This window comes from Theobroma cacao, chromosome 1 (genome assembly GCF_000208745.1).
Source record: "Theobroma cacao cultivar B97-61/B2 chromosome 1, Criollo_cocoa_genome_V2, whole genome shotgun sequence".
NCBI classification, from domain to species: Eukaryota; Viridiplantae; Streptophyta; class Magnoliopsida; order Malvales; family Malvaceae; genus Theobroma; species Theobroma cacao.
In genome coordinates this window covers 11,677,929-11,704,613 of record NC_030850.1, presented here as the reverse complement: position 1 = coordinate 11,704,613, position 26,685 = coordinate 11,677,929, and the positions used below count along the sequence as shown (strand labels likewise).

General features: G+C 35.0%; 2 protein-coding genes and 1 long non-coding RNA gene across 4 annotated transcripts; all 3 read left to right on the top strand.

Annotated features, from left to right (window-relative positions):
* On the top strand, window positions 6,038–7,520 carry LOC108662119. The gene is made up of 2 exons (XR_001927904.1): window positions 6,038–6,276; window positions 7,319–7,520. It is a non-coding gene; the product is annotated as an uncharacterized LOC108662119 (long non-coding RNA).
* On the top strand, window positions 10,094–13,745 carry LOC18612317. Its single transcript, XM_007049060.2, has 3 exons — window positions 10,094–10,549; window positions 11,235–12,533; window positions 13,280–13,745. Exons 1-3 carry the CDS (start codon window positions 10,367–10,369, stop codon window positions 13,505–13,507), a joined length of 1,710 nt encoding a protein of 569 aa, XP_007049122.2. The 5' UTR covers window positions 10,094–10,366; the 3' UTR covers window positions 13,508–13,745.
* Window positions 15,291–24,055, top strand: LOC18612316 (CSC1-like protein At3g21620). Of its 2 annotated transcripts, none has more exons than XM_018113997.1 (12): window positions 15,291–15,517; window positions 16,278–16,625; window positions 17,789–17,935; window positions 18,648–18,783; window positions 19,062–19,163; window positions 19,365–19,484; window positions 19,682–19,762; window positions 20,381–20,721; window positions 21,095–21,340; window positions 22,207–22,531; window positions 23,070–23,303; window positions 23,593–24,055. In XM_018113997.1, the coding sequence occupies exons 2-12, from the start codon at window positions 16,312–16,314 to the stop codon at window positions 23,851–23,853; spliced, it is 2,307 nt and encodes a 768-aa protein (XP_017969486.1). In that variant the 5' UTR covers window positions 15,291–15,517; window positions 16,278–16,311; the 3' UTR covers window positions 23,854–24,055. The 2 variants fall into 2 exon arrangements, with proteins under 2 accessions (XP_017969486.1, XP_017969481.1); XM_018113992.1 differs by having other exon boundaries at window positions 15,291–15,620.

Genomic DNA, 26,685 nt, shown 5'->3' with positions numbered 1-26,685 from the left:
CACGTACCCCCGCAACTCATATAGAATTTGCATTATGGCCCGGACATCTTTTGTTGGAAATTTCGTGTGTAGCATACGAATGGCGTCCTGTGAAACATGTAAACATTAGCTTACACTTCATGCAATCAAAAACTTAGTATTTATAGAATTGAACAATTTTCAAATAAACTTACGAAGAATGTCGTGTCAACCATGCATGCACGGGTAGTGTACAGCTTTGACTTTAGCCCTATCATTCACTTGCAAAGTATGCTAAGGCATGCGTCAATATGTTTACCTGTCATTTCCTCATTAGGATCCTCTAAGGTTATGAAAAAGTCAGCCCCTTGATCCCCTAAGATGTCGACGTCACGCCTGTATATGTAACATAATGAATTTCATAAGTCTTGGTGGATTAATGTTTTATTTAAAAACAATATTTGCAATGTTGTTAATGAGCTTACCTCTCAGACTCGTCTTTCTTAAAAGCTTCATAGGCTTCTACGATTGTATCCTTCACATCTCGACGGCTCACTAAGGGGTCGACATACAGGCTTGACATGTATTTGCTCACCAATTTCAGCCGTGCCGGCTCAGTTTGGTCTGAAATTTTTGCTGCACCATGATGGACAGCATATGACTCTGGTGACGACGATCGTGTCTCAACTGCATTAAGAGTGCTTTGATAAAGCACCATAGCTCCTGCTGCTGCCACAACGAATGCATCGACCGGAGGAAGATGCTTTCCTTCAGCCACCACTGAGTCAGGGTCCCCCTCATTTCCAGCAGATGCATCGATAATGGACTTGGGCAGATGAACATGCTCTCCTTCAGCATCATCTGATTGAAAGGTGATATCCCCTACCACAGCTTCATCGACTACGTCATCGACATAAGTTACGTGCTCTCCATCAACACCAAGAACGTCATCGTGAATGTGAACACCAGGTTCATGATACTGCCCATTATCAGCATCATCGTACTCCAGACTAGCATCGTGAGATGAAGGACTGCCCTACAAAATGGGAAAAACAGTTAATTATCTCATAAAATACCACAAATCATAACAAGTAAAATGTTATGACACGCCATGCATAACAAGCAAAATGTTCTCACATGCCATGCATAACAAGTTAAACGTTGTGACACGCCATGCATAATAAGCAAAATGTTCTAACACGCCATGTATAACAAGCAAAATGTTCTGACATGCCATGGATGTGCTACAAAATGTTCTGACATTTCATGCATAACAAGTTAAACGTTGTGACACGCCATGCATAACAAGTAAATTGTTCTAACATGCCATGCATAACAAGTAAAATGTTGTCACACGCTAACACTGACACGCCAATAACTAACTATAATACAAATGTCCTGACCCGGTAATCACCAAAAATCAGTTAAACCACTACCACTTAACCCCAAAAACCATCAAACTAGCAAGAAAACACAGTCTAAACAGTTGCTAAATGTAAACCATCAAAATACAAGCAAAGATAGAATAGCGTACTTGTGATTTAAGGTCGTCAAGAATCCAAGCAACGATACGGTTCTCAAGCATCTGCATTGCTAGAGTCAATGACTGAATTGAAGCCTTCAGTTCCAACATCTCTTTTTCATGCTTGCGCATGATCCGTCAGAGCTGGTGGGTAATGACTGCTCCGTCATTGACTCTTCTCGACTAGGTCAACTGCAATAACATATATAACTATGTTATTCAATAATCATATATAGAATTGTTGAGCATTAACCGTTACAACTTTAATATCCTTACCAACGGCTCGTTAGTAGTCTGCGGTGGAGCCGGATCCATCGGTGCTTGAGGACCTATCGTCGCTTTCGTAAACTGCAATAACAGAAATTATTGTGTTACTCGATAAACATATGTGAGAATGTAGAATACAAACCGTTAAAACCCATCTTAACGACTGGTCGTTTCCACTATGCGTCTGAGGAAGACTAGTGGGTGGTTCTAGAGCTGTCGGCGTATGGTCCAACTACAAATATAGATATGTTATTCGATAATCACATATAAAATTGGAGAACAAAAAATCGTTAGAACTGTCCTTACCGGTTGTTCACTGCCTTGACCATGGTTGCCCCTTCATCCATCAACTCAGGGCCCAACAGCCCATCAACTAAACCAGCGGTGGTGCGCGTTCGATTCGTGCCACTAGAGGCTCTTTTCTCCTTCAAGCTTCTCTTTTTTGGCGTCGCACCTCAACCCTAATTCGACCGATTCTCCATGTACCCTATTGGCACTTACTCATGGCCCTCCGATAACGGGACATCAAGGTCCACAAAATACTCCCGAATGACCTCATCTGCGATGGGTTCTAACGTCTCCAATGCCTTCAACTGTAAATAAACAAATAAAATGTTGTGATTATCAAATAGGAAAAATTATTATACAAATATGAAGCAAAAATTAGTAGTTGTTCACTCACATGCTCAGATGAATCTAACTTCTGAAATGCCATGTAGAAGTCTTTTGACTTCTGATTGTAATCCCATTTGCACATTCATGGGTAGACATTGTCCTTTGGACCAGAGGGGGTAACTATTTTTCGTAAGGCTGAAATTACCTCCATTGTCTAGAACTGCAAGTCAAATGTAACCATTATCAGATCGTAAATCATAAACGAGTGTAGCCATAAATTATTAAAGTAAAAAGGAAACTGAAAAATGTTTCGTGATAGTACCTGTATCACCCATGCGAATCTGTAAAATGTTGTAGCATAACCGAGTTTCCTTTGTCACTCTTGAGTTAGACACTTCGAACCCCTTCAAAAGGTAGTCCAAGGTCAGCTTCCAAACATAGTGCCCCCATGGGAAGACATTCCAAGCGTCGATGTCCTCCACCAATGACAGCAATCAAGGCGTCCCCCGTCTACGGTAGTCTTGACCAAATAAAATGTTATTCGCGATCAAGACGAGTGCCATCTTGATCGCATCTCTTGGTCGTTGGAAGTTGCCCTAGCGAAACGTATCAAGCAAAGCTTACAGCTTAACGCTCTTCTACCCGTTCCAGTATCTGGCATGAATTCCGTCCACAGCAACCTTGTACGATCGTATGAACACATCAGGCATTGGACTAAACTTCAACCCGATGATGAGGCAGAACTCCTATTTTGATAGCCGTGCCTTGTTTTTGCTAATGGCAAACCATAACTCGTGGTCCATTGACTGGCTCTCAGTGATCCAGCGAAGCATGATGCTGTGCAAGAGACCGACGTAAAATTACCTTTGTGGATAAACATCCAAGATCCTTCTAAAGCACGTACGCTTCACTGCATCATGCTCCCCCTTCTGTTTGAGAGTCTTTGTGATGTAATGCAGCTGCGACCACTTATAGTGGGTGTTAATTGCGACATTGAACGCCCACTTCTCCCTCGGCACGATCAGTAAACTATCATGATCCTCATACTGTCTGTGTTGGATCTGTAAAATATGGCACACATGCACCAGTGAGTTAAGTTGTAATGTGCAACAAGGTATACTGAAGACATAAATAAGGAATAAATATTGTGAAACACCATGCATAACAAGCAAAATGTTGTAACAAGCAAAATGTTGTGACACACCATGCATAACAAGTAAAATGTTGTGACACGTCATGCATATCAAGTCAAATATTGTGACATACCATGCATATCGAGTCAAATGTTGTTACACACCATGCATATCGAGTCAAATATTATTACACGCCATGCATATCGAGTCAAATGTTGTCACACGCTAATAATGCCGTGACACGGTAAACACAAAAAAACCCCTAAAACCACTACGACTTAACCCCAAAAACTATCAAAACAGCAAGAAAACACAGTGTACACATTTGCAAAACAAAACAAAAAACACGAACATATCAAACAAACCCAGCAAAAAAGTAAAAAATTAACGAACAGAAGAATATTTTAATTTGAGACTCCCTGACCTCTTCACTCATAGCCGACATTGTTGCTGGTGCTGTGCTATCGTTACGCTTGCAAAGAGCCTTCTCGAACACTCAAGTACCAGCGAAAGTGAGAAATGAATCACACAGATGTTAGGAATTTTGAAAAATAAATGTTTAAAATGAAAAATGACCTTATAATATTCTTATTTATTCATTTCACTAAGGGAAACTAATTCAATGGAAGTTCAAACGATTACGACGTTAACTGCTCACTTTTTCTTTCCTCTCTCTATTTCAAACCATGATGTGTCAGCTGTTCAAGCAATGTCGTGTCATTAACTCTAAACCAAGCAATGTCATGTCACACACTCTAAATCATGGCGTGTCAGCTTGACAAACAATGTTGTGTCACACACTCTAAACATGGCGTGTCACTAACTCTAAACTCTGGCTTGTCACAACTTCCTTCCATGGCGTGTCACCAACTCTGAACTTTGGCGTGTCACAGATTCCCTCCATGGCGTCTCACCAACTTTGAACATTAACGTGTCACAGATTCCCACCATGTCGTGTCACCAACTCTGAACTCTGACGTGTCACAGATTCCCTCCATGGCGTCTCACCAACTTTGAACGTTAACGTGTCACAGATTCCCACCATGTCGTGTCACCAACTCTGAATTTTGACGTGTCACAGATTCCTTCCATGGCGTCTCACCAACTCTAAACGTTGGCGTGTCACAAATTCCCACCATGGCATGTCACCAACTCTTAACTCTGTTGTGTCACAGATTTCCTCCATGATGTATCACCAACTCTAAATGCTGGCATGTCACACATTCCCAACATGACGTTTCACGAACTCTCTAAACCCTGCCCTACCACAGCCGTCTCACATATGGTCTGCTATAGCAGAACCATTTCCTGCTTTGGATTCACATTTTTCTCCTTTCAATTCATCACCGTATCAAGGATTTCTAGTTTCACATCATTAGCCAAGCTTTCCATTCATCACGACCGATTCCTTGTTCGGTTTAATATCACCCTTCTCCTCTTACCTGAATGTCATGACCCAAATCTCTAAAAAATCATCTCATGCAACATTATTTTGTTTTGCACAACCTTCGCAAAAAAAAATGGATGTTTTGCACAAAATTAGATGTTCGCAAAATTTTTTGCATATTTATTTATTTATTTCCATTTTTTGCCTGTTTGAAAGTGCACACTAAAGAAGATGGCTCATTAAGGGCATTTTTTGTCCCAAAATCTATTCTGGTGACTAAAAACAGTTAAAATTATCCTGAAAGTTATTTACAAAAACACGTTATTTTTAAGGGTTAAAAAAAATTCCCCTTCTATTTTCTTATGACAGTAGAATTGGATATTTTCTTATGACGTTATTTTTAAGGGCTAAAAAAAATTTTCTTTCTATTTTTAAGGGCTAAAAATAAATTCCCTTTTGATGGCTCCCATTTTGCTGTTTGTTTTTGAATTATTTGTTTTTTTCTCCCCTATGCCTTGTGTTTTGCGATCTTCAAGTCCGATTCCTTTTAAGCATTGCCATTGTTGTTTTCTAACTATTGTGTTAGCTTCTCTCTTGTGTTCATCTGAGTCACAGGAATTTGTTGCCAACTTGAGTGTTGTTATGTGCACTAATTTTTGCTTTCATCTTGTATAAAAAGATTATGACTTTCTTGAATAGAACTGATTTTGTACAGATGCATTTTTTATCTAATGGGATTTGATTTGTGGATTCCCTTGCTCTAGGAAACTTATGGCTTCCTTATATTGGAAGTCCCTTTTGTATGACTTCAAGCCCTTGTACAAAGCATCTTTTTATCTTAAAACTTATACAGCGCATTTGGTAGCTATTCCCCCTCTATTCCCATGCCATTCTGTTTCCCTTGTTTAGTTGTCAAACAAAGTGTGGAATAGGTATTTCAGAGGAATAAAAATTCCTCAAATTTGGCTTTGGGGTGGGAATGGCTAATACCCGTCCCCCTTAGTATTATCTATTCCGTGATCGGGGGAATAAGTATGAAATGTAATTTGACTAAAATACCCTCAACTGATTAAGAAAATCACCACTTTGTCCCATATAAAATGTAATTTTTTCTCTCTCTTCTTCTTTCCCCCATCTTCCTCAACAGTTTCAGCCGCCCTTCCCCAAAAAAGCCTCTTCTCTCTCAATCGATCTTCGATCGTCTTCCTCTCCTCTGTCAACCGACCTTCCTCCGTCTTCATCTCCTCTCTCAACTGGTCTTCTTCCTCTTTCTCAGTCGCGTTCTCAACCATGGGTCTTCCCCTCTCTCTCAGCTGCTCTCACCCGTGGGTCTGCCCTTCTCTCTCAGCCGCTTTCACTCGTCTTCCCCTCTCTCTCAATCGTCCATAGTTAAGGTAGTTGCTTCAAATCCTTCAGGAAACAACATTTTAATTTAATTGTTGTGATTTTGTGATTACTTGTGATTATTGTTAGTAGATCTAACTCTTGGGTTTTTACTGTTAGTATATTTGATTTACTTGTGATTTTGTGTTGTGATTTTGATGAATTTTGCTTCTAAGTTGTTGTAATTTTGGGCACTTGTTGTTTGAATTTTTTTTTGTTGATTAAAAACCAGTAAATTAAAATAGATATTGTCATTTTAAGAAAAAAAGTGGGCTTTGATTCTTTGAACCAAATAGAGTCTTCTAGAGGGAGTAAGAGGGTGAAATTGGTAGATAAGTATTCGATGAAAATGGAGAAGTATAAAAATGCACAAATTAAGTCAAGTATAAAAATTGGAAGTTTGAATCTAATAATTATGCTGTGAAAAAGCTTTTGTCCATTTGACATTATGCTTAGAAAGAGCTGTTGGTGACCGAATGATTTGAATGTTTTATATGTAGGTAAATATTGAAATTTATCACATTTCAGTTCAGGTATTGATTGTAAAATGAAAACATAAATGGAATCTTATGCAAGGTCATATTCATGATCTACTATAAGTGGGGCTGGTATCCGACTATCAAGCAAGTGCTGCTTTCTTTGACTTACTGATTTTAAATTGCTTTTGTAGCTTTGCTTTAACTTCCTTGACCAGCTTCCAACTGTATTCGTTGAGTTCAATAAACAGTTGATTATCTTTAGGAATAGTTTATTGAAAGAAGAATGAGAGTATAGAGTTATAAGGAATTAAAAATTAGACACTTCTCTTTGTGTAGCTCAAGCTCGATGGGCTTTCATAAGTACCAAAAAAGAAAATAGAGGAATTAAAATTTAGACTAGGCCTAAATCATATAAATATATAAAATGGCTCTTAAGTGGTGTTGTCACATTGAATTCAATTGTATAGCTCGTGTAGATGTTGTTCGTAAGTTTATGTGTACTCATGCATGGTGAGTTCTTTCTTTTTGCTTGGTTATCAACGTCATAACAGCTACTTTTCTGGACTTTGCAAAGATGAGTTTCAAAATGTCCATCAATCCTTTCAACAAACTCGGTTTCTTCATTACTTGGACAATTTGCATAAGTTGAAGATTTCTCGTTAATTGGTATTTATGCAAACTTTTTCTGGTGTGGTTCTTCCAAGACTGGTTCTATATGCTCTGCTAAATGACTGATGCTTTCTTATCAAATAAATTTAGCTACATTTTGCCTGCTAGTTTTGACCAGTGTGTATTTTTGCAAGTGAAATTGCCTTACCCATGAATTACAGCGGAACAAAATTCAATGAACTTGATTATATTAAACAATATATATATATATATATATATATATATATATATATATATATATATATAACAAACAATAAATAAGGTTGATTAATTAATCATATTGTGTATTTTGAAATAATGATTTTTTTTTTTAAAGCAAGTCCATTCCTAGGTGAAAGTTTAAAGCAAGGGAGAATTTTTTGTAAGGCAATCTAAACAAGATAACCACACCAATCTGGCTAGTATCCTATGAAATGAAAAGAAAGTCTACAGCAGGACCATATTCCAATGTTGTTTGATCAAATTTTGAGCAATGGATGTATTATTATAGGACGGCTTCCATTGTCATTCTTCAACATGATTAATTATTATTAGTAACTTGGTGTGATGAAATAATAAAATTAAAATAAGAATATATATAGAGATTTGATAGATATCAGAGCTCAAATTGATTGCCTTGACGAAAACTTAATTTTAATTAATCAAACATTCAATGCCAGAGATAAATGCCTTCACAAGAAAATGGAATATGTGGCAACGAGAAGAATGAGAAGTTTAGCCAAGACCAGCCCTTCTTATAATATGAAATATGAAATGCTGAAAATTTAATGAAACGCTGAAATTTTAATGAAATTAAATTGTCATTTTCTTCCCAGATATGGAATGCAAATAATAAATTGAAAGACACGTTTCTTTATTTGCCATTTATGTTTCCTCAGCACCAAATGCTGGGTTCAAAAAAATGATTTTTTTTTTTTTAAAAGGTAATATGAATTTGTATTTAATCTATCAAAAGACATAATTTATATTTTTTTTGGAAAAAAATTGAAGGCCATCATTTAATTTTAACTAGATATGATTTTATATTTCATATATCAAAAGACATATCTTTTTTTTTTGTTAGAAAAAAATGAAAGACTATCTTTTTAATTTTAAAGATATGATTTTCTATTTAATATATCAAAAAACATGATTTTTTATTTCTACTAGTATTTTCATTTTTTTTCCCAAATATTTCTTCTTTGATATTTTTTCTAAACAATATTTCGAAAATGATTCATAATATATGAAGAATTGGCTAAAAAAAATCTATACACAAATTTAATTGATTATGATGGATAAAATATACTATAATTAAATTATATTTTTAAATAATTATCCATTTATAAAAATATGTGACTAAATTATAATTATTTTTAGTAATTGGGAGAAAATATAATTATGATGGATAATTGTCTTTTGAGAAAAATGTGTATTTAAATGATAATAAGGATAATTTTTTTTTTATGAAAATAATTGTTAATATGGTTAAGGGTATTCCTGTCTTTTTATCATCTATTTCTTTCTTATTCCAATCTTATTTCTACCAACCAAACACTGTAATAAGTCATAATAGCAATTCCTGTTTTATTCCATTCACAATACCAAATAAAGTAATAATTATTCTATTCTATTCCCACAGAATAACAATTTTATTCTATTCTCACAGAATAACAATTGTATTTCATTCCTGTCTATTCTACGAACCAAACGTGCAGATAAAGTTTTATTTTCTCTTCTTTCATCTTAACACATCCGCTTGTGGCACCTCTACTTAAAAGAATATCCAAATTGATTTCGTCTTAAAATAACTTATATAATTCTATTTTCTTATGACATTAGAATTGGATATATAGCTAATACTTAGAAAGTGAAAAATCACCGAACTGATAAATAAATGCTCGGCAAAATTGAACAATAATGAGCGAAATTGAGAGTTATAGAGAGTAATACAAAAAAAAAAAAGGTAAGAAAATTAGAGCCAAACAGAAAAACAACTCTTGTTTTCCCATTTCCAACTTTCGCTAATGAAGTGGTGTCATACACTACATGCAATATTTTTTCCAACGCTTTAGTTTAAACTAAAGCGGCTTTTCTATAGTGTAACAAGGAAAAATATATTATCCGTGGATTCCAGTTGTGCTACCAAGGAAAACACAAGTTCTTCGTATTCTCTGTTGATTTTGTACCAAGAAAATGGGATCTTATCCTTGATTTATTAGTGATCAAACATAGGAAAAGCAGGTTTTTCTCAAATATATTGACAGTGAATTTAAAAAAAAATTGAGAAAAAAGAACTGATAACGTATGATTTATTAACTTGAAATTAGGTGTATTTATGTCTCTGAATAAGCAATAAACATTACAAAGTATAATTCAAATAAAACATCATTAGCTCTTCTGTGATACGCTAACACAACTAACACAAGACAGAAGGCATACATCATATCTGTACATGTATAAGCTACATGTTACTGTCTTAAAATAAACAAACAAGCAATTAATCCATAAATGCCATACACAAATATTAAACATTTATATTAAATTTTTTTCCATATTTTAAAAAATAAATTTTTTTCTTTTTATTTTTATAATTAAAAAGGAAAAAACAATTTAAACGAGAAAGAGTTTTTTTTTTTTTTTTAAGATATAGAGATCAATATTTATGTCGGTTAACTTGGGCTTTGAAAAGATTAGTTCAATTCTGACCATTGGATCCGGCGGCCTTGAGCTAGGACCAATTCGGAAAGGCCCCGACCCTTCTCGAATTCAGAAACCGAAAGCCAAAGCGTCCTCCTCTTTCCTGAAACCTTGACCAACACGGAGTCGAAGCCTGCCTGCAACACCTTTATTAAACATCACAAATTTTAATTTCAAACAATCTTTAAAAAGAAAACACAACAGACCAAAGCCGTCTCAATTCTCAAAATTTTCGATCCAACGTTGAAGAAGTAAAGGGAATTTTTTTCTATTTATGGATTTTGAGCTAAGGAGCGCGAGAGAGAAGCTTGAAAAAGAACAGAGGGAGAGGAAGGAAAGGGCCAAGTTGAAATTGGAGAAAGAGAGGAAAGCCAAAGAAGAGGCTAAGAAGCAGCGAGATGCCATCGAAGCTGCTCAGAGATCTAGAAGGCTTGATGCCATTGAAGCTCAGCTTAAGGTACTATTGTCTACCGATCTCAGCTTTTCGGTTCTCAAATCATTTATTGATATTTCAATTTGATTCATAAGTATTTCTATTTAGTTTGTAATTATGATAATAAGCCACCAATTTTTTAGGTGGAAACTCTTTTCTTGGGCAATTAATTAATTAATTCAATGTGTAGCGTTATTGAGATTATATTACTACAACCCTTTGCGTCATATTTTTTATATGGGAAGAGATGCTTTACTTGAAATACTTAAAAACGTGGGTGTAATAAGAAGATCGTTGAGGAAATTATTGTATGAAAAAAACGATGTAATTGAATATGTTTTCCTTTTTAATAATGTGAAAGTCCATTAGTCTTCGGCTACACGTAAGAATTAGTCTTCTTCCCTTCTATAAAACCCAACCTCCCTTTTCCCAAGATTCTAACCTGAGACCCTAAATTTGAAAGTTTTAAGTTCTAATCATCAGACATACCCTTAGTTAACTTTTCTGTTTGGATATTGTAATCTGCTTGCGTTGGGTATTAGGTCTGCATCTTTTTAACACTTACGTAATGATTACGAAGAGTGGAGTCGAGTATAATGTATGTATAGAGAGGACTAGTGCTTACATAGATGTTTTACTAATGAGTTGAGTATTTTGTATATTTGGTAATGGGTGTTTCTAATCTTTTTTATTCCCTTGTCCTGCTCAGGCTGAACAGCAGATGGGAGAAAGTTTACTTGCAGGAAGCGGAATAGTTTTCTATAGAATCTTAGAAGCTGTACCTGTTCAGGGTAGTGGAGATAAGATTAAGTTGCCACCATCATGTTTCACAGAATTGTCTGATCAAGGTGCATTTGACAAGGGACCCATGTACTTTAAATTGTCAGTGATTCATCAAGAGGGTCCGTCGGAGATTAATGGTAGTGAAAAGGAAAATAATAGGACCACTCACTCAGGTGTTTTGGAATTCACTGCAGATGAAAATTCCATTGGCCTTCCTCCCCATGTATGGAGTAATTTGTTCCCTGTGGACACTCCAAAGGCTCCATTGGTTGAGGTTCGATATGTTCGACTTTCAAAAGGAACATATGCTAAACTTCAACCTGATGGAATTGGCTTTTCTGACTTACCCAATCACAAAGCTATTCTTGAAACAAGCCTTCGTCAGCATGCTACTCTTTCTGAAGATGATATTCTCACAGTTAAATATGGGGAGTTGACATACAGGTTACACGTTCTTGAGCTAAAACCCTCTTCAACCATATCTGTCTTGGAAACAGATATCGAGGTCGATATAGTCAACCCAGGTCTTGATTCAGAGAGGACAAATCAGTACGTCTTGAAACCACTTGTGTTTGGTACATCAGACTCTGGATTTGTTGAGGAAGGAAATTACATGTATTATAAGTTCTCAATTGATGATAATATGTGGGAAAAAATTGTTTCCAGTGATGTCAAAATAGAGGTAAAGATCGACGCGGACATGAATGGTGGAGATACTGATCTTTATGTTTCCAAGCATCCTCTTATATTCCCAAATCGGCACCAACATGAATGGTCTTCTCATGATATTGGTTCGAAGACTTTGATCCTTAGCTCCAAAGATAGGAACTTGGGTGCTGGTACTTACAGCCTTGCTGTCTATGGTTTCAAGGGAACAACCAAGTACCAGGTATCAGTGCATGTTCAAGAGAACAGCAAGCAGAGGGTGGGTCAACAAGCTGTGTGCTCATCTTCAATGGAGGTGGATACTGTGGAGTGTCAGAATTGCAAGCATTTTATTCCCAGTAGGAGTATTGCCCTGCATGAAGCCTACTGTAGTAGGCACAATGTTGTTTGTCCACATGTTGGTTGTGGAATTGTTCTTAGGATTGAAGAGGCCAAAAACCATGTGCATTGCGACAAATGTGGGCAAGCTTTTCAACTGGGAGAGATGGAGAAGCACGTGAAAGTGTTCCATGAACCACTTAGGTGTCCTTGTGGACTAGTCTTTGAGAAGGAAGACATGGTAGGCCACACTCCTCCTTTCTACAGACAATCTATTTCAATTTACTTTATTTGAATTAACTAGGGCATTATTACTGCCAATTTTTGATAATTTATTTCAGAAGTGGAACATAAGCTAATTTGCAAAACTGAAAACTATTGTTCTGGTTTATGAGAATGTTGCATAATGCATAACTTATATACTTGTGTGTCATTATGTGCCAATTCCAGTAAAAAGGATGGTATATCCACTAGCCCCCTTCTAAGCTGGCAGATGATGATAGGACTGAGCATCAATGGTTATTGTAAATTGCTGTTTTAGATTTTCTATTAGGTTGTAAATATGTTATTTAGACATTTACATCTCTGACAACTGCTGTCAACGTGTTGTGGATGTGGTCTAGCAAAATGAAAGGTTCGAAATAGTTGGAAGTGTTTATAGAAGACAACCACATGGCACCCCATTGTGGCATGTCTAAACTTATTTTGGTTCATCTTTTCAAAGCATGAGGTTCGGATATCATATGTTTGATGGGATCCATCACCTAAGCTAGTTAAAGGATCATGATTTTTAATGATCTTTTCGCTTAGCTTCTGGAGTGACCCAAATGATTGGAGTCTCAGATAAATTTCCTTCGGTAAGTTTTGTAAATCTGATGTTAAGATGAGAAAATTGAGAACTGGCTGATTGGAAAGTGGAAACCTTGAGTGCATCTTTCTTTACTTGTTGATCTAGATATTCTTACTAACTTTCACTTATGTGGACAGGTGCAACACCAAGCCTCAGATTGCCCCCTGCGCTTAATTACATGTCGGTTTTGCGGTGACATGGTTCAAGCTGGAAGCTCTGCCATGGACGTTCGTGACAGATTAAGAGGACTCTCTGAGCATGAGAGCGTTTGTGGGTCAAGGACTGCTCCATGTGATTCTTGCGGACGATCTGTAATGTTGAAAGACATGGACATCCACCAGATAGCCGTTCACCAAAAGAACTAATGTCAGCGCAACCTCTCAATTCCAGTACAGTCGAAAGTCAGCACTATTTTGCATGGCTTATGCTATCGAAGATCCAAAGAGAAAATCAACACTGCAGCTGTTGGCATATGTGCAGTGAACGGAACAAACAGATGTGATTGTTTGTATTTATTTTAAGATTTGTGGGGCATTATTGTTTGTACTTGCAGAAAAGGCAGTATCTTATATAAGATATTTATGATGTGAATGCTTTCCTTTAGATGACTAGGAGAGGGGATTAAGTTCAAACAAAAGAAAATACCCTTAAAACATATATATAATAAAAAAGATTACTTTTTCTTGTTATGCACTATTTCATCTAAAGGGATATAACTCTCCATGATCTAAACTCTTAAAGAAGAATTGCTCAAACTCGACGGCAAGTTGGCAACTGCCGAGTACAGTCTATCCGATCTGGTGGCCCTGTCAAAAGCAGATTTGTAGCATAGTTGCTTTCATTTGGCCGTGAAACCCTCCAAGCTTTGGTCGGGTTCAATGGCGGTGGCTGGTTGTTGAAACGTTTTTTTCACTGTCGTTTTATTTTGTTATGTCCTTTGATGTTTCTCTTCAGTTAACAAGTGGGGATAATGGATTTGGTGTTTGGATTTCAGTGAATAAAGTAATTTATCATCCATTCCTTTTCATAAGTCAGTAGGAAAATTGTTAAGTCTTTGTCACACCAACTATAAACATAGCCACTAATATTACTAGTTTAATATTTAGTTTAATGATAAATATAATTTTTTTAAAAAAAAGTCAAATTTAAATTAAAATATGACATGCACTCAAGCATTTGTCTTATTGGTTTGTACATAATCTCCCTATTTAAAAAATAAAATTCGAATCTCTCTTCCTCCAATTATAAAAAAAAAATTAAAATATGACACATAATAATAATTACCATGTTTAACATATTTTACTTTTTGTTAATGTGATATAATAATAATTATTAAGATATGTACCCATAAATGTTTTACATTACAAATTTCAGTAACTTATATCATATTTTGATTCTTAAAGTTGATTGTTGAAGTCATAAAAAGAATCTATATAACAATTTCTTTAAACTACATTAATTAATTATTAATTGTACATTTTTTTTCTTGAATCATAATATGAACTGAAACCCTGTATCTAGGTTCCAATGTGTTTGTCTTTGAAAGTAAGAATCCCACATTTAAATGACAGATAAAAATTGAGATACGTCAAAATTCTTCGGAGCTAATCCGTTTTTCCAATTATAAAATTCAATGGGACAAAAAAATAATAACATGGTTTTTTAACTGCTATTCCATCCCAAGCTTTAGTAAGCATTGCCAGCACATAAAGTTGCACACGTCTAATCAAATTGTCCTTAAGAATAATTAACCAAACCCATAACTCATTGCTTCATAAATTATGCACTAATATTATATTACTTGAAAATTATTTGCACCTGAGACACGTATTTTTATGAATTGTTTGTTTTTCCCATAAATTATCAATAATAAGCGTCATTAATCATGACGACGTAGACTTTTGGGTAGTTGTATCGCATTTTTTGATAATAATAGTAGCCGTTAGAGATGTATTCTCTTCACTTTCTCCCACGTGCCACCGAATCACGCAGACAAACCTTTTGTTGTCAATTTTTATTACAATATTTATGTAATAACAGTAATTTTTTATTAAAAAAAAAGGGGGAGAAGACAAAAATACGAAAACTACTCCACCGGGTGCCTCCGTTCGAAAAACATAAGTTCTTTGCCACCTCAGTTTCCTTTTATGTTTTGCACTTTGTTCCTGTCTTTCCTTCTTTCCTTTTAGAGCAGAGCACAAACAAAGAAGGAATGTGCGATCCCGTCAATAAATCTTACTTCTTCACTTGATTTGGTTTTGACAGAGTGTTGAAGAACTCCAGAGTTTCTCTCCTGTCTTATTTCCCTTTCGCCGCTTGCTTCACTCCAAAAAGAAAAAACTGAAAAAGAAGCGTTTTTAGCTTGCATTTAGGATGTAAGTTTTTTTTTTTTTTTGTCTTTCTGATCTGTTACGGCTGCTTCTGACGAGTGAGTTGAACTGCATTGGACTTCAAACGCTGCGTTTTCGGGTTTGATAGGTACCAACGTGGATCATCTTGTGTTTTCTTCGTTGTTATGAAGCTGGGAGGTGAAAGATAGTAACTGAATTGGGAAAAGTGTTTGTTCGCTTGCCTAGAAAATCTGAGCACAAAAAACAGTTCACATTGAGAGTTTGTTTCATCTAATAATTGTTTTAAAAATCTAAAAAAAAGGGTGAATTTAGCTTTTTTTAAATCTTACTCTGTTAATTGTTTTTCCTTTCATTTTCTTGTTTTTTTTTTAAATTTTTATAGTGGATGTCCCTACGTTCATTGTTTAGAAAAAGTTCTTGAATTTCGGATTTGATGGTGGGGGATGTTGCTTTACATGAGTTCCAAAGTAAAGAAAATAAAAAATAAAAAAACAAGAGATATTAGCTTCTGATATCGACATTTGCTGTTTTTGGTACAGGGCGACAGCTCTTGCAAATTAAGCACAAAATTCAAAAGTAGCTTACTTTTGCTTTCACTTTGCTACCAAAGTTTTTACTTTTTTTTCTTTAATCTAATATTTATTATTAATGAACAAGGGTGGTCCTTCCTGTAACTAAAAAGTAATAAAACTTGGCCCAAAATTAATTTTTTGCTGTTTGTTTGCTCATTGCATAAGTCAAAGCTTTACCCCCCCTTTTTTTTAATTTTCCTTTCTATTTTCAGGAAAGTAGTAATTTTTCGTTGTTGAAGCAAACACATGGCTACTCTGAATGATATTGGAGTTGCAGCAGCTATCAATATTCTCAGTGCATTTGCTTTCTTTTTGGCATTTGCAATTCTTCGGATTCAACCTGTAAATGACAGAGTCTACTTCCCAAAATGGTATCTGAAGGGCTTAAGGAGCAGTCCTTTAGCAAATGGTGCATTTGTAAGCAAGTTCGTGAATTTAGACTTCAGGTCCTATGTGAGGTTTCTGAACTGGATGCCTGCCGCACTGCAAATGCCGGAGCCTGAGCTGATTGACCATGCTGGATTGGATTCTGCTGTTTACTTGAGGATTTACATGTTGGGGTGTGTATGCTCTGGTTGTTCGATTTCTTTCTAGCTCTATTGTTGGCACCGTAGTGAATACATAAGTACAAGATTCTATTGGTTGGCAAGTTTCAAATTTTAGTATGTTTCAATTTGAAAAACTGGATTGATGGTACATTTGTAATCACATCAATTAAACGCGAAATGATAGCCCACATGTCTAAATGACCTTGTTGGGCTGAATTATTTGTGCTGTCATACAAGCTGCAGTAATATCTAGGCTACTTGGTGCATTAACCGGCACAGAGACAAGTGCAAATTATTAAGTTGAACTTTAGGCACACAAAGCATGAATCTGGGAATATACAAGCTTGCTCTTGTTTTAGCTGAACTGAGATTCAGTAATAATAGTTAAGGATTAAAAGAGTATGTTGGAGAACTGGCAATGTGGTAAGAGGGTTTGTCTATCAGTTGCATTTCTGGTTTACTGGGAAGCTTTTGGTGTTCAGTTTGGGAATTTTTTATCAGAATTCTGTTTAATTTGATTTGGCTCTTGGTATATATTTTCCTGATAACGTGAAGTTAGTCATCTTTTGGTGTGTATATGTGCGTGTAGATCACGTGTTTGTGTTATGTCAAAGTTGAAGTCATATTAGCAAAAAGGTAAATCCGCAAACAACGGAAAAACATCTTGCAGTTTATAAATTCGAGAATGAATCTTACATTTTTGACAATGTAAATGAAATGGTCTAAACTCTTATTAAACTCATAATGAGCAAACTTAGAGTAGGGTAATACTTTAGGAATTTTGTGTACTTTTTTCTGGTTTCATGTTGTTTAAGGACCTTAGTTTATTCCTGGCATGAAATCTATCTGCTGCAGAGTATATATATACACACACACACACACACACACACTTGCATGCATGCATACATACATACATACATACATGGGTTCGTATCAACTGCTAGTTCTTTTTTACCTCTTTTCCCAAGAGAATTATACAAACTTGAATATCAACCATCCGCAACACCCAGGAATCCTGCAGTGCAGTCATGGATGGTTGAGATTCTTAATCTGTAATTTGTAGGTGATAATAATCACTTTTACATTGCAAAGACATAATTTATTACTTTTATCATCTTACACTAATGCCATCTTTTTTGCCTTTCTTCTTCTTTTTCACCCCCATTCAAGTGCAGGCTTAAAATTTTTGGTCCTATTGCATTCTTAGCATTTACGATCATGGTACCAGTTAATTGGACTAATAATACCCTGGAGCGTTCAAGTTTAACATACAGCGATATAGATAAGCTCTCTATATCAAATATTCCAACTGGATCACGTAGGTATGCAGAACTTTCTATTTTTCAAGCTTTATCTTTATCTTTTATCCTTTTGCTTTTGAAAGAACTCTTTGACATAGTTTACAATTTCTACAAATACCTGACATAGTTGAGATTTAGGACAATTTTGTAACTTAAAGTTATATGTATTACGGCATACGTCTTTTCCTTTATGATTTCAAATAGGTGTTTCCAACGTACAATAATTAGCACTAATTTTTTTCACCATTTGAAATTTGCAAAAAGGCACATGGGCTTAGTTGGACTACATCTTGTATTGTTTCTAATTAATGGTCCCTAGTAGAGCTTTTGTAGTTTTTATCACTCTTGAAAGGGCATTACATGTGATGCATCATCAGTTTGGGATCTTGGGGATTAACACTTTGACAGTAAAACTTTTATCCCATGTAAGATGTCTGCAGAGCAATATTTCACTGTACAGATGTTTAAACCTCTTTTGCCAAATAGGTGATTTGAATGCTTTGGAGTGTAGATGTCCTGAATGATGACCTTGAATTTCCATTTTCTTCCCTTTTGGCTGTATCCTGGGATGTTATTGCTCTCTCATTTCTGAAACACCCAAATCCATAATGGTGAATTGGGTTCTTTCCCAACTCCTCAGTGGAACTGAAATTGCTCAACAAGTTTGCTTTTTCTAGTATTGCTTCAATAGTATTAATGATAAATTAGAATATTTATAATACTTTTTTTCCAGATTCTGGACGCATTTGGTAATGGCTTATGTATTTACCATTTGGACATGCTACGTGTTGAAACGAGAGTATGAGATAGTGGCAGCAATGAGATTACATTTTCTAGCATCGGAGCAGCGGCGCCCAGACCAGTTCACAGTAAGCACAAGTCTACTATTTTATTGATCCTAAAGTGATACTGAAGCTACATGTCCTCTATTCAAGTTCTATGTTCTCTGAGCAATTATTGAGATTTATTATTGATTTCATTTTCCCCCTTGGCTTCTGAAGTTCTAAAGAAAAAGCCAGTCAGATAGTATTATAGTTTTGGTTTTTTTAGTAGCTGACTCCTGAAGATTTAAATTCTGTTTCGAAATCTTAAGCTTTTTCTTTTAATGGTTCAATTCTTGTTTCTGACATCGTTTTTCTTGGTGAAGGTACTGGTTAGAAATGTCCCACCTGATCCTGATGAATCAGTTAGTGAGCTTGTCCAACATTTTTTTCTTGTCAATCATCCAGATCACTATCTCAGTCATCAGGTTTGATATTATACATCAACATACAAATTATATGATCCTACATATCTTTTCAATCATCGGACATGTTTAGCTTAGTTCAACTCTTTTGACTGCTGTAAGTACATCATATTGTTAAATTTGAATTTGTTAGCTTAATTTTAACTCTTTGAATGCTGAAAATACATCTTTCTATGGTGTTTTCTCATAATTATTTGTTTGCAGGTTGTTTATAATGCTAACAACCTTTCCAAATTGGTCAATGAGAAGAAGCAAATTCAGAATTGGCTTGACTTCTATCAAAATAAATATGAAAGGAATCCATCTAGGAGACCTTCATTGAAGGTAATTTTTGCAAAGAATGTGCTTATATTATGTCTAGAAATATTCATTACCCTTTCCCTTTTTCTTTTTGGGTGCAATGCCTTCAACAATTAGTTTTATCTTTCACCATTCAGCTCAAAATAAAGTTGATGAGATCATGCTAGTTTTAATTTTTGATTCCTGACATCTTTTGATGAGTTTCTTCTTCTATCAAGCAGACTGGTTTCCTTGGCCTTTGGGGTAACAGCGTAGATGCAATTGACTTTTATACATCCAAAATTGAGAGATTATCTAGAGATGTAAGTAGTATTTCTTTTGCTTCCTGTATTTTGTTATTTATTTCTGAGTCTCAGTAGATCAACTTTCCTTTCCTTAGAAGTTCCTTGATTTCCTACTGTGGGGGGAGGGGGTTGAAAAGCACCCATATACTATCTCTATTGACTGCATGTTTCTTTGCAAACATTTTCTTGTTTACACTTGAGAATCTCTTACGTGCAAATCAAACCTCAGTTTATTTGAATCTGGCCTATGTATTCATCACACTTCAATGATTATTTTCTGTTTTCCTTCTCCATTGATTGGCAGTTTGTTCATAACCTAAATACTCATCTAAAGCCCCAAACACTTTGACCAATCCACTACCTACTCGTTCCTGAAGCTTATGACATTTGAATAATAAGCATGGTTTCAATTGCGAAAAAAGTGTGTATAGTTTTAAACTGCCTGCATGCATCATAAATGTCCAATCATTTGGTTTCAGTTTCTAAATCCAACTTTATTGCGGTTGAAATTACCATCTCTATAGGATATTTTGGTTTTTCCTTTCTTAATCTTCTAACTGATAAGCAATTTGTTTGTATCCAAGAGTGTAAACTGGAACTATGTGCTTAATTATCTGTTCCCTCCATGACTGTCAGATATCTGCCGAGAGAGAGAAGGTTGCTAACAACCCTAAATCAATCATGCCAGCAGCATTTGTTTCCTTTAAAACTCGATGGGGAGCTGCTGTTTGTGCACAAACTCAACAATCTAGGAACCCAACAATATGGTTGACTGAGTGGGCTCCAGAGCCACGAGATGTGTACTGGGAAAACCTGGCAATTCCATTTGTTTTTCTCACAATTCGGAGGCTCATTGTAGCTGTTGCATTTTTCTTCCTTACATTCTTTTTCATGATTCCTATAGCATTTGTACAATCCCTTGCTAACATAGAAGGCATTGAGAAAGCGCTTCCCTTCCTAAAACCTATAATTGAAATGTGAGTTTCTTTTTCTTTATCCTCTCCTTTCTGCAGATAGTAATATTCTCTATAATATTTTTGGCCTTGCACTGAAGAAAAAGGAAATTTTTATCAGCTTCTATTAATCTCCTTAATAATGATCTCAGTAAAGATTTCTTTTTTTTTTTTGGATAAAATTGAAGAATTTCAGGGGGAGAGGTAAAAACTGTTATTAGTGGACAAGTACCTAGGACCTTAACACGCCCATTGGAGGGTAACAACTTTTAGCTGTTAGGAAAAGCTTTTGGGTTATTAGTGTACAATTATTTTAGCTACAAAATTTTCTTTCCCTTAAGAGATTATTCTCCATTTTGTTCCCAGCATAAACTAACCTCATCTGTATTTCCTGCAGGAAAGGCATAAAGTCATTCATTCAAGGTTTCCTTCCTGGGATTGCTTTGAAGATATTTCTTTTATTTCTGCCCACTATATTGATGATAATGTCAAAGTTCGAAGGTTGTATTAGCCTATCGGTTTTGGAAAGGAGATCTGCGAGTAGATATTATTTCTTCCAATTTATTAATGTTTTTCTTGGGAGCATAATTGCCGGAACTGCATTTCAGCAACTAAATAATTTTATCCACCAGTCTACTAATCAGTATGTTCTCGTATATGCCTTCTGTATTTTATGCTTACTGGACAAGCTTATGTGTGTGCATGCCATTCATTCTTAGTTTCTGTCATCATTTTCTTATCTTGCCTATTTTGTCCATGGTGGCTTTAAGAATTAGGATCTAATTTAGGAGTGAAAACGTTGCTAATGCAGCCTGATTTGCTCTAGTTAAGTATTGCTCTTTACCGCCATTCATTTCATCTGCTGGCTTCTAGTTTTTAATGTATATCACTTAATATGGATTTTGCATAAGACTAAATGATGGGACTGAAGTTAAACAATGTCCAGAAATTGTTTTCTGTTTTTAAGGAGAAGGAAAACCAAAATGTAGTGAAACCCAAAAATCGGTTCAAGGAGAATTCATCATCATGATCTCTCTGCATTTTTATTATTACCTTCATCTTTGTGCAATATATTTCTCTCCTAATGATGACATTCATAATACTCTCTCTTTCTTGCTGTGCACCTCAAAATTTTAACCATAATATGTTCATGTTTTTATTTGCAGAAAATAGATGAGCTCTTTCTCAGTTTCTGTTTCTTTTATTTTTTGTTTGTTTCACGTAGACTTGGTGGGAATCAACTTTAATTTGATGCTCATGCTCGAACCTTGAATATATCATAATAGACTGTTTGTCAAGAATATCCGATATGTCCAATAGCTTAATTCATCATGCAGTTTCTTTGCTCTTTCATTTCCTCATTACTATCACTAGTTTTTATACCATATAATCCAAAAACTTCTATATTGCTTGTGCGACCAATCCTCTGCTTGACTTGTCTGTTTTATTACTGATATTAAATTTGTATTCAAGTGTTTCTCTAATGTAACCTCACATGGTATTTTGTAGGATACCAAAGACAATTGGTGTCTCAATTCCAATGAAGGCAACATTCTTCATTACTTATATAATGGTTGATGGTTGGGCTGGAGTTGCTGGAGAGATACTGAGATTGAAACCCTTAATAATCTATCACTTAAAGAATTTCTTCTTGGTTAAGACTGAAAAGGACAGGGAAGAGGCAATGGATCCTGGAACCATTGGTTTCAATACAGGCGAACCTCAAATACAACTTTACTTCTTACTTGGTCTTGTTTATGCTGTGGTGACTCCTATCCTGCTTCCTTTCATAATAGTATTCTTTGGCTTGGCTTATGTCGTATATCGTCATCAGGTAACAACTGATATCTTCCAAAAGTAGGTTTATTACCTTTTGGAACTGTAGTGCATAGGCAGTGAGACTATATGCTTGGTCTAGTCTTCAGGAACTTGTTCTGTATACTTGGCTTAAAATTTACCAGTTATCAATTTTAAGATGCAGAACCTCAGTTAACATCAAGACATTGAAATACTGAGATTGGGCGGATAGAATTAAAGTTCATTGGTTGTCATATCAGGTTGTTGAAGAGGGGAAAGAGGGAGATGAGCTGTGCTTGTTTTGTCATACAGATTGAACTAATTTGACTCTCTTAAAAGATTAGGAGGGGGAAACAACTCATCATTTTTAGGCCATGTTTGTTGCACCGGTGACTATAGCCTCATGTTGTAACTGCAATAATAACTAATAGTTTCCAGCTAGCATTGTAAAAATAATCCAGGTCTTTGTGAATTTAGGCTTTTCAATATTAGTTTTACCTGATCAATGTGCTTATTCCATTTTTCATTTTCTATTGGAAATCCTTGCTCTAATACATACTTAAATGAACTTGTAGATCATAAATGTCTACAATCAGGAATATGAAAGTGGAGCAGCATTCTGGCCTGATGTTCATGCACGTATCATTGTTGCATTAATAGTCTCACAGCTGCTGTTGATGGGATTATTGAGCACAAAAGAAGCTGCTCAGTCAACTCCATTGCTTATCACACTTCCTGTATTGACCATATGGTTCCACAGATTCTGTAAAGGGCGTTACGAACCAGCTTTTGTCAGATATCCATTACAGGTTGGTTGTATGTTACACATGTCTTATTTGATACGAAGTAACTCAACAAAAGAAACCACAGTTGGAACTTTTGGCTTCCATCTGTATTACTGTCTTTGTGTGTGTTATCTCCTCTTGCAGCTTTGAATGGTTTTTAATATCTAGATTTTTTCAATGTTCTATTTTATGACAAGTTTCTATTTATCCTTGGTGTTGCCTTGCTTGAGTATTTATGCTGCTTCGTCCTATTTTTACCTAGGAACTAAAAAGGTAAAATTCTTATTTTGAGCTCCTTTTTGTGTGTTTTCAGGAAGCAATGATGAAGGATACATTGGAGCGTGCAAGGGAGCCAAACCTCAACTTGAAAGGATTCCTTCAGAGTGCGTATACCCACCCGGTTTTCAAAAGCGCAGATGATAGTGAAAGTGATATAACAATGGAAGAGTCGGAACAGGAACCCGCCCTCATCCCAACAAAGCGCACGTCTAGAAGGTGTACTCCGTTGCCTAGTAAACATAGTGGATCGTGGCGCTGCCCGCCTGAAGTTAAAGATGAATGTTCAAATCCTTAGAAAAAGCATTGTGGTTAGATGAGTGGTTGAATTCCCCTCACCCCCGGCCCCTAATGGAAAAAATCTGTGAAAATTCTGATACATTGTAAATCAGTAGAGCAAAGTAGAAACGCTTTGTTACGTAGAGAAGAACAAAGTGAAGGAAACAAGAATTAACGAAAGCAATGAATAGTGATTTCATAAGGTTGGGGTTTGGCGTTTTGATTTCAGGGTCACATTATCTTTAATTATATTATTCACACTTCAATGCGCCTCTGCCTCCTCTTAAGTGCTTTATGTTGCTGGCTGGCTGCGTCGTTTAAATCATGATAACTTCAAACTTGATGAGCCTTATTTTAACGTAAGCCTGGTGATTGATGCCAAATTTTGCTTCTCGGATCAACATTGTTGCCCCACTTCGTTCCTGCGAGATACAGGACTGAAAGAAGTTGGGAGCTATGTTCCCACGATTAAGTCAGTAGTCAGTGATAGATAATATATATATATATTATATTATATATATTATATATATATATATAATATATAATTTAAGTGGAGAAACAAAAAATTATGATTATAATGAAATCACATAATATTTAAAATAAGTTTTTAAATTATTNTATTAACGAAAACAATGATTTAAGATATATACTATATATATATATATATACTATATATTTAAGTGGAGAAACAAAAAATTATGATTATAATGAAATCACATAATATTTAAAATAAGTTTTTAATTATTTATAAAAATTTTAATATTTTTTATTACATTCACATGGTTCTTCGTTAAGAATTATTTATAAAAATTTAAATATTTTTTATTACATTCACATGGTTCCACGTTAAGATCATAACATCTTCCTCTATTTCAACAAAAGGCTTATTACCCTTAGTCTGTGTGGTACTGTTTATGTTAGACTACTGGCCTCACAGTTTTATGTTACAAAAAGCACCTCACAATTTGAAAATGGTATGAATCCTTAAATGCCCATTATCATTCTAGTACACAAATAATGTGGGATTCATGACTCCCCTTTAAGAGTTTCTTTTCAATATATGATCTATGGCTCCACCCACTAGTAGCATATCCTTTTTATGTGGGATTCACATGGTTTTATGATAGGATCGTGATATCAAAAAATGTCACGGATCTCACATTAATAATAAATAGAGTGAGTCTTGAGTATATAAATATAGATCTTTCACTACCTATCAAGCATATATTTTGAGATAGAAACGTGAGCTCGTAATAAGTGGTATCAGAGCAGACTCAGATCTTCATTGATGTGGGTCTCTATAAGAGATACAAGATTCGAAGTAGATTCAGACTAGTGTAAGAGTCCCTCTTTTCTATGAGTAAAATCGAATTAATGTAAGAGTCTCTCTTCTCTATAAGTAAAAAGCTAGTGTAGGTAAATCGAACTAGTATAAGAATCCTTTTTCTCTATGAGTAAAAAATCAATACATCGAGATGCACGATTAGATAGGTAAAAACACTAGTAAGAGATGGGTAAAATTGAATTAATGTAAGAGATGAGTAAAATCGGACTAGTGTAAAAGCTATTCTTCTTTATGAGTAAAGAGCCATCAAGATCACAATTGCATGAGTACAAACATTAGTAAAAGATAGGTAAAATTGGACTAGTGTGAGAGATGAGTAAAATTGAACTAGTGTAGAAGCCCTTCTTCTCTATGAGTAAAGAGCCATCAAGATGCACAAAAAATCCTTCTCTATGAGTAAAGAGCAATCGAGATGCACAATTGAATAGGTAAAAATATTAGTAAGAGATGGGTAGAATTGGGTTAGTGTAAGAGATGGGTAATATTAGACTAGTGTAAAAATCCTTCTTCTCTAGAAGTAAAATTAGTAAAAACATTAATAAGAGATGGGTAAAATCGAACTAGTGTAAGAGTTCGTATTCTCTATGAGTAAAGAGCCAGTGTATCGAGATGCACAATTGGATTGGTAAAATGGGTAAAAAGCCAGTGCATCAAGATGCACAATTGGATAGGGTAAAATATTACAAATTTAAAAAGCTAGTGTATCAAGATACACAATTGAATGAGATAGAATGTCACAAATTAAAAGAGCTAGTACATCAAGATGCACAATTAGTAAAGTAGAATGTCACAAATTCTACATTAAAAATATTAGTAAGAGATGGGTAAAATGAGTAAAGAGTCAGTACATTGATATGCACAATTGGGTGATGTGGAATGTTATAGATTTCATATTAATAAAAAATACGTAAAAATAATAATATTCATAATTAAGTAAGGTAGAATGTCACAGATTCCATATTAATAAGAAATGAGTGATATAAGGATCGAAATAGACCTAGGTGAGTCCCATGAGAGACACAAGGGTCAAGATAGACTTAGATTAATATAGAATGTTACAGATTTCATATTAGTAAGAGATAAGTAAAGGACAAGTGCAGGAAACAGATTACATATGACTAAAAGATGAATGGATATTGGATATATAAACATAGACTTTCGTGATAAAGTATATGATTCAAAATAAAAATATAAAAAAATAAAAATTAATTTAAAATTTTTTAATAGTTTAAAAACTTTTTAAAGTATTATGCATAATTAAATAAATGTATATTCAATGGAAGAAATAAATAAACAAGTAGAAAAAATAAATTAAAAATTCAAAATAAAATTAGATGAAATTTAAAAAAAAAACACTTTTTAAGCAATTTACCAAAAGATCAGTCATTTGTGCATTTTTCTTTTTAAAATTTCTTGCCGAATAATTATCTGCACTTGCGCGCACTAGAATTAACAAAATTCCAAATTCTTTATTTCTTCCTTCTCAACTAATCCCCACCCCCCCCC

Excerpts from the sequence above, each read along its gene's own strand:
- LOC18612317 (XM_007049060.2), top strand. The coding sequence starts at position 10,367 with ATGGATTTTGAGCTAAGGAGCGCGAGAGAGAAGCTTGAAAAAGAACAG. Across the intron at positions 10,550-11,234 it reads CCATTGAAGCTCAGCTTAAG|GCTGAACAGCAGATGGGAGA; the intron begins GTACTATTGTCT and ends TGTCCTGCTCAG. Across the intron at positions 12,534-13,279 it reads TCTTTGAGAAGGAAGACATG|GTGCAACACCAAGCCTCAGA; the intron begins GTAGGCCACACT and ends TTATGTGGACAG.
- LOC18612316 (XM_018113997.1), top strand. The coding sequence starts at position 16,312 with ATGGCTACTCTGAATGATATTGGAGTTGCAGCAGCTATCAATATTCTC. Across the intron at positions 16,626-17,788 it reads TTGAGGATTTACATGTTGGG|GCTTAAAATTTTTGGTCCTA; the intron begins GTGTGTATGCTC and ends ATTCAAGTGCAG. Across the intron at positions 17,936-18,647 it reads ATTCCAACTGGATCACGTAG|ATTCTGGACGCATTTGGTAA; the intron begins GTATGCAGAACT and ends CTTTTTTTCCAG.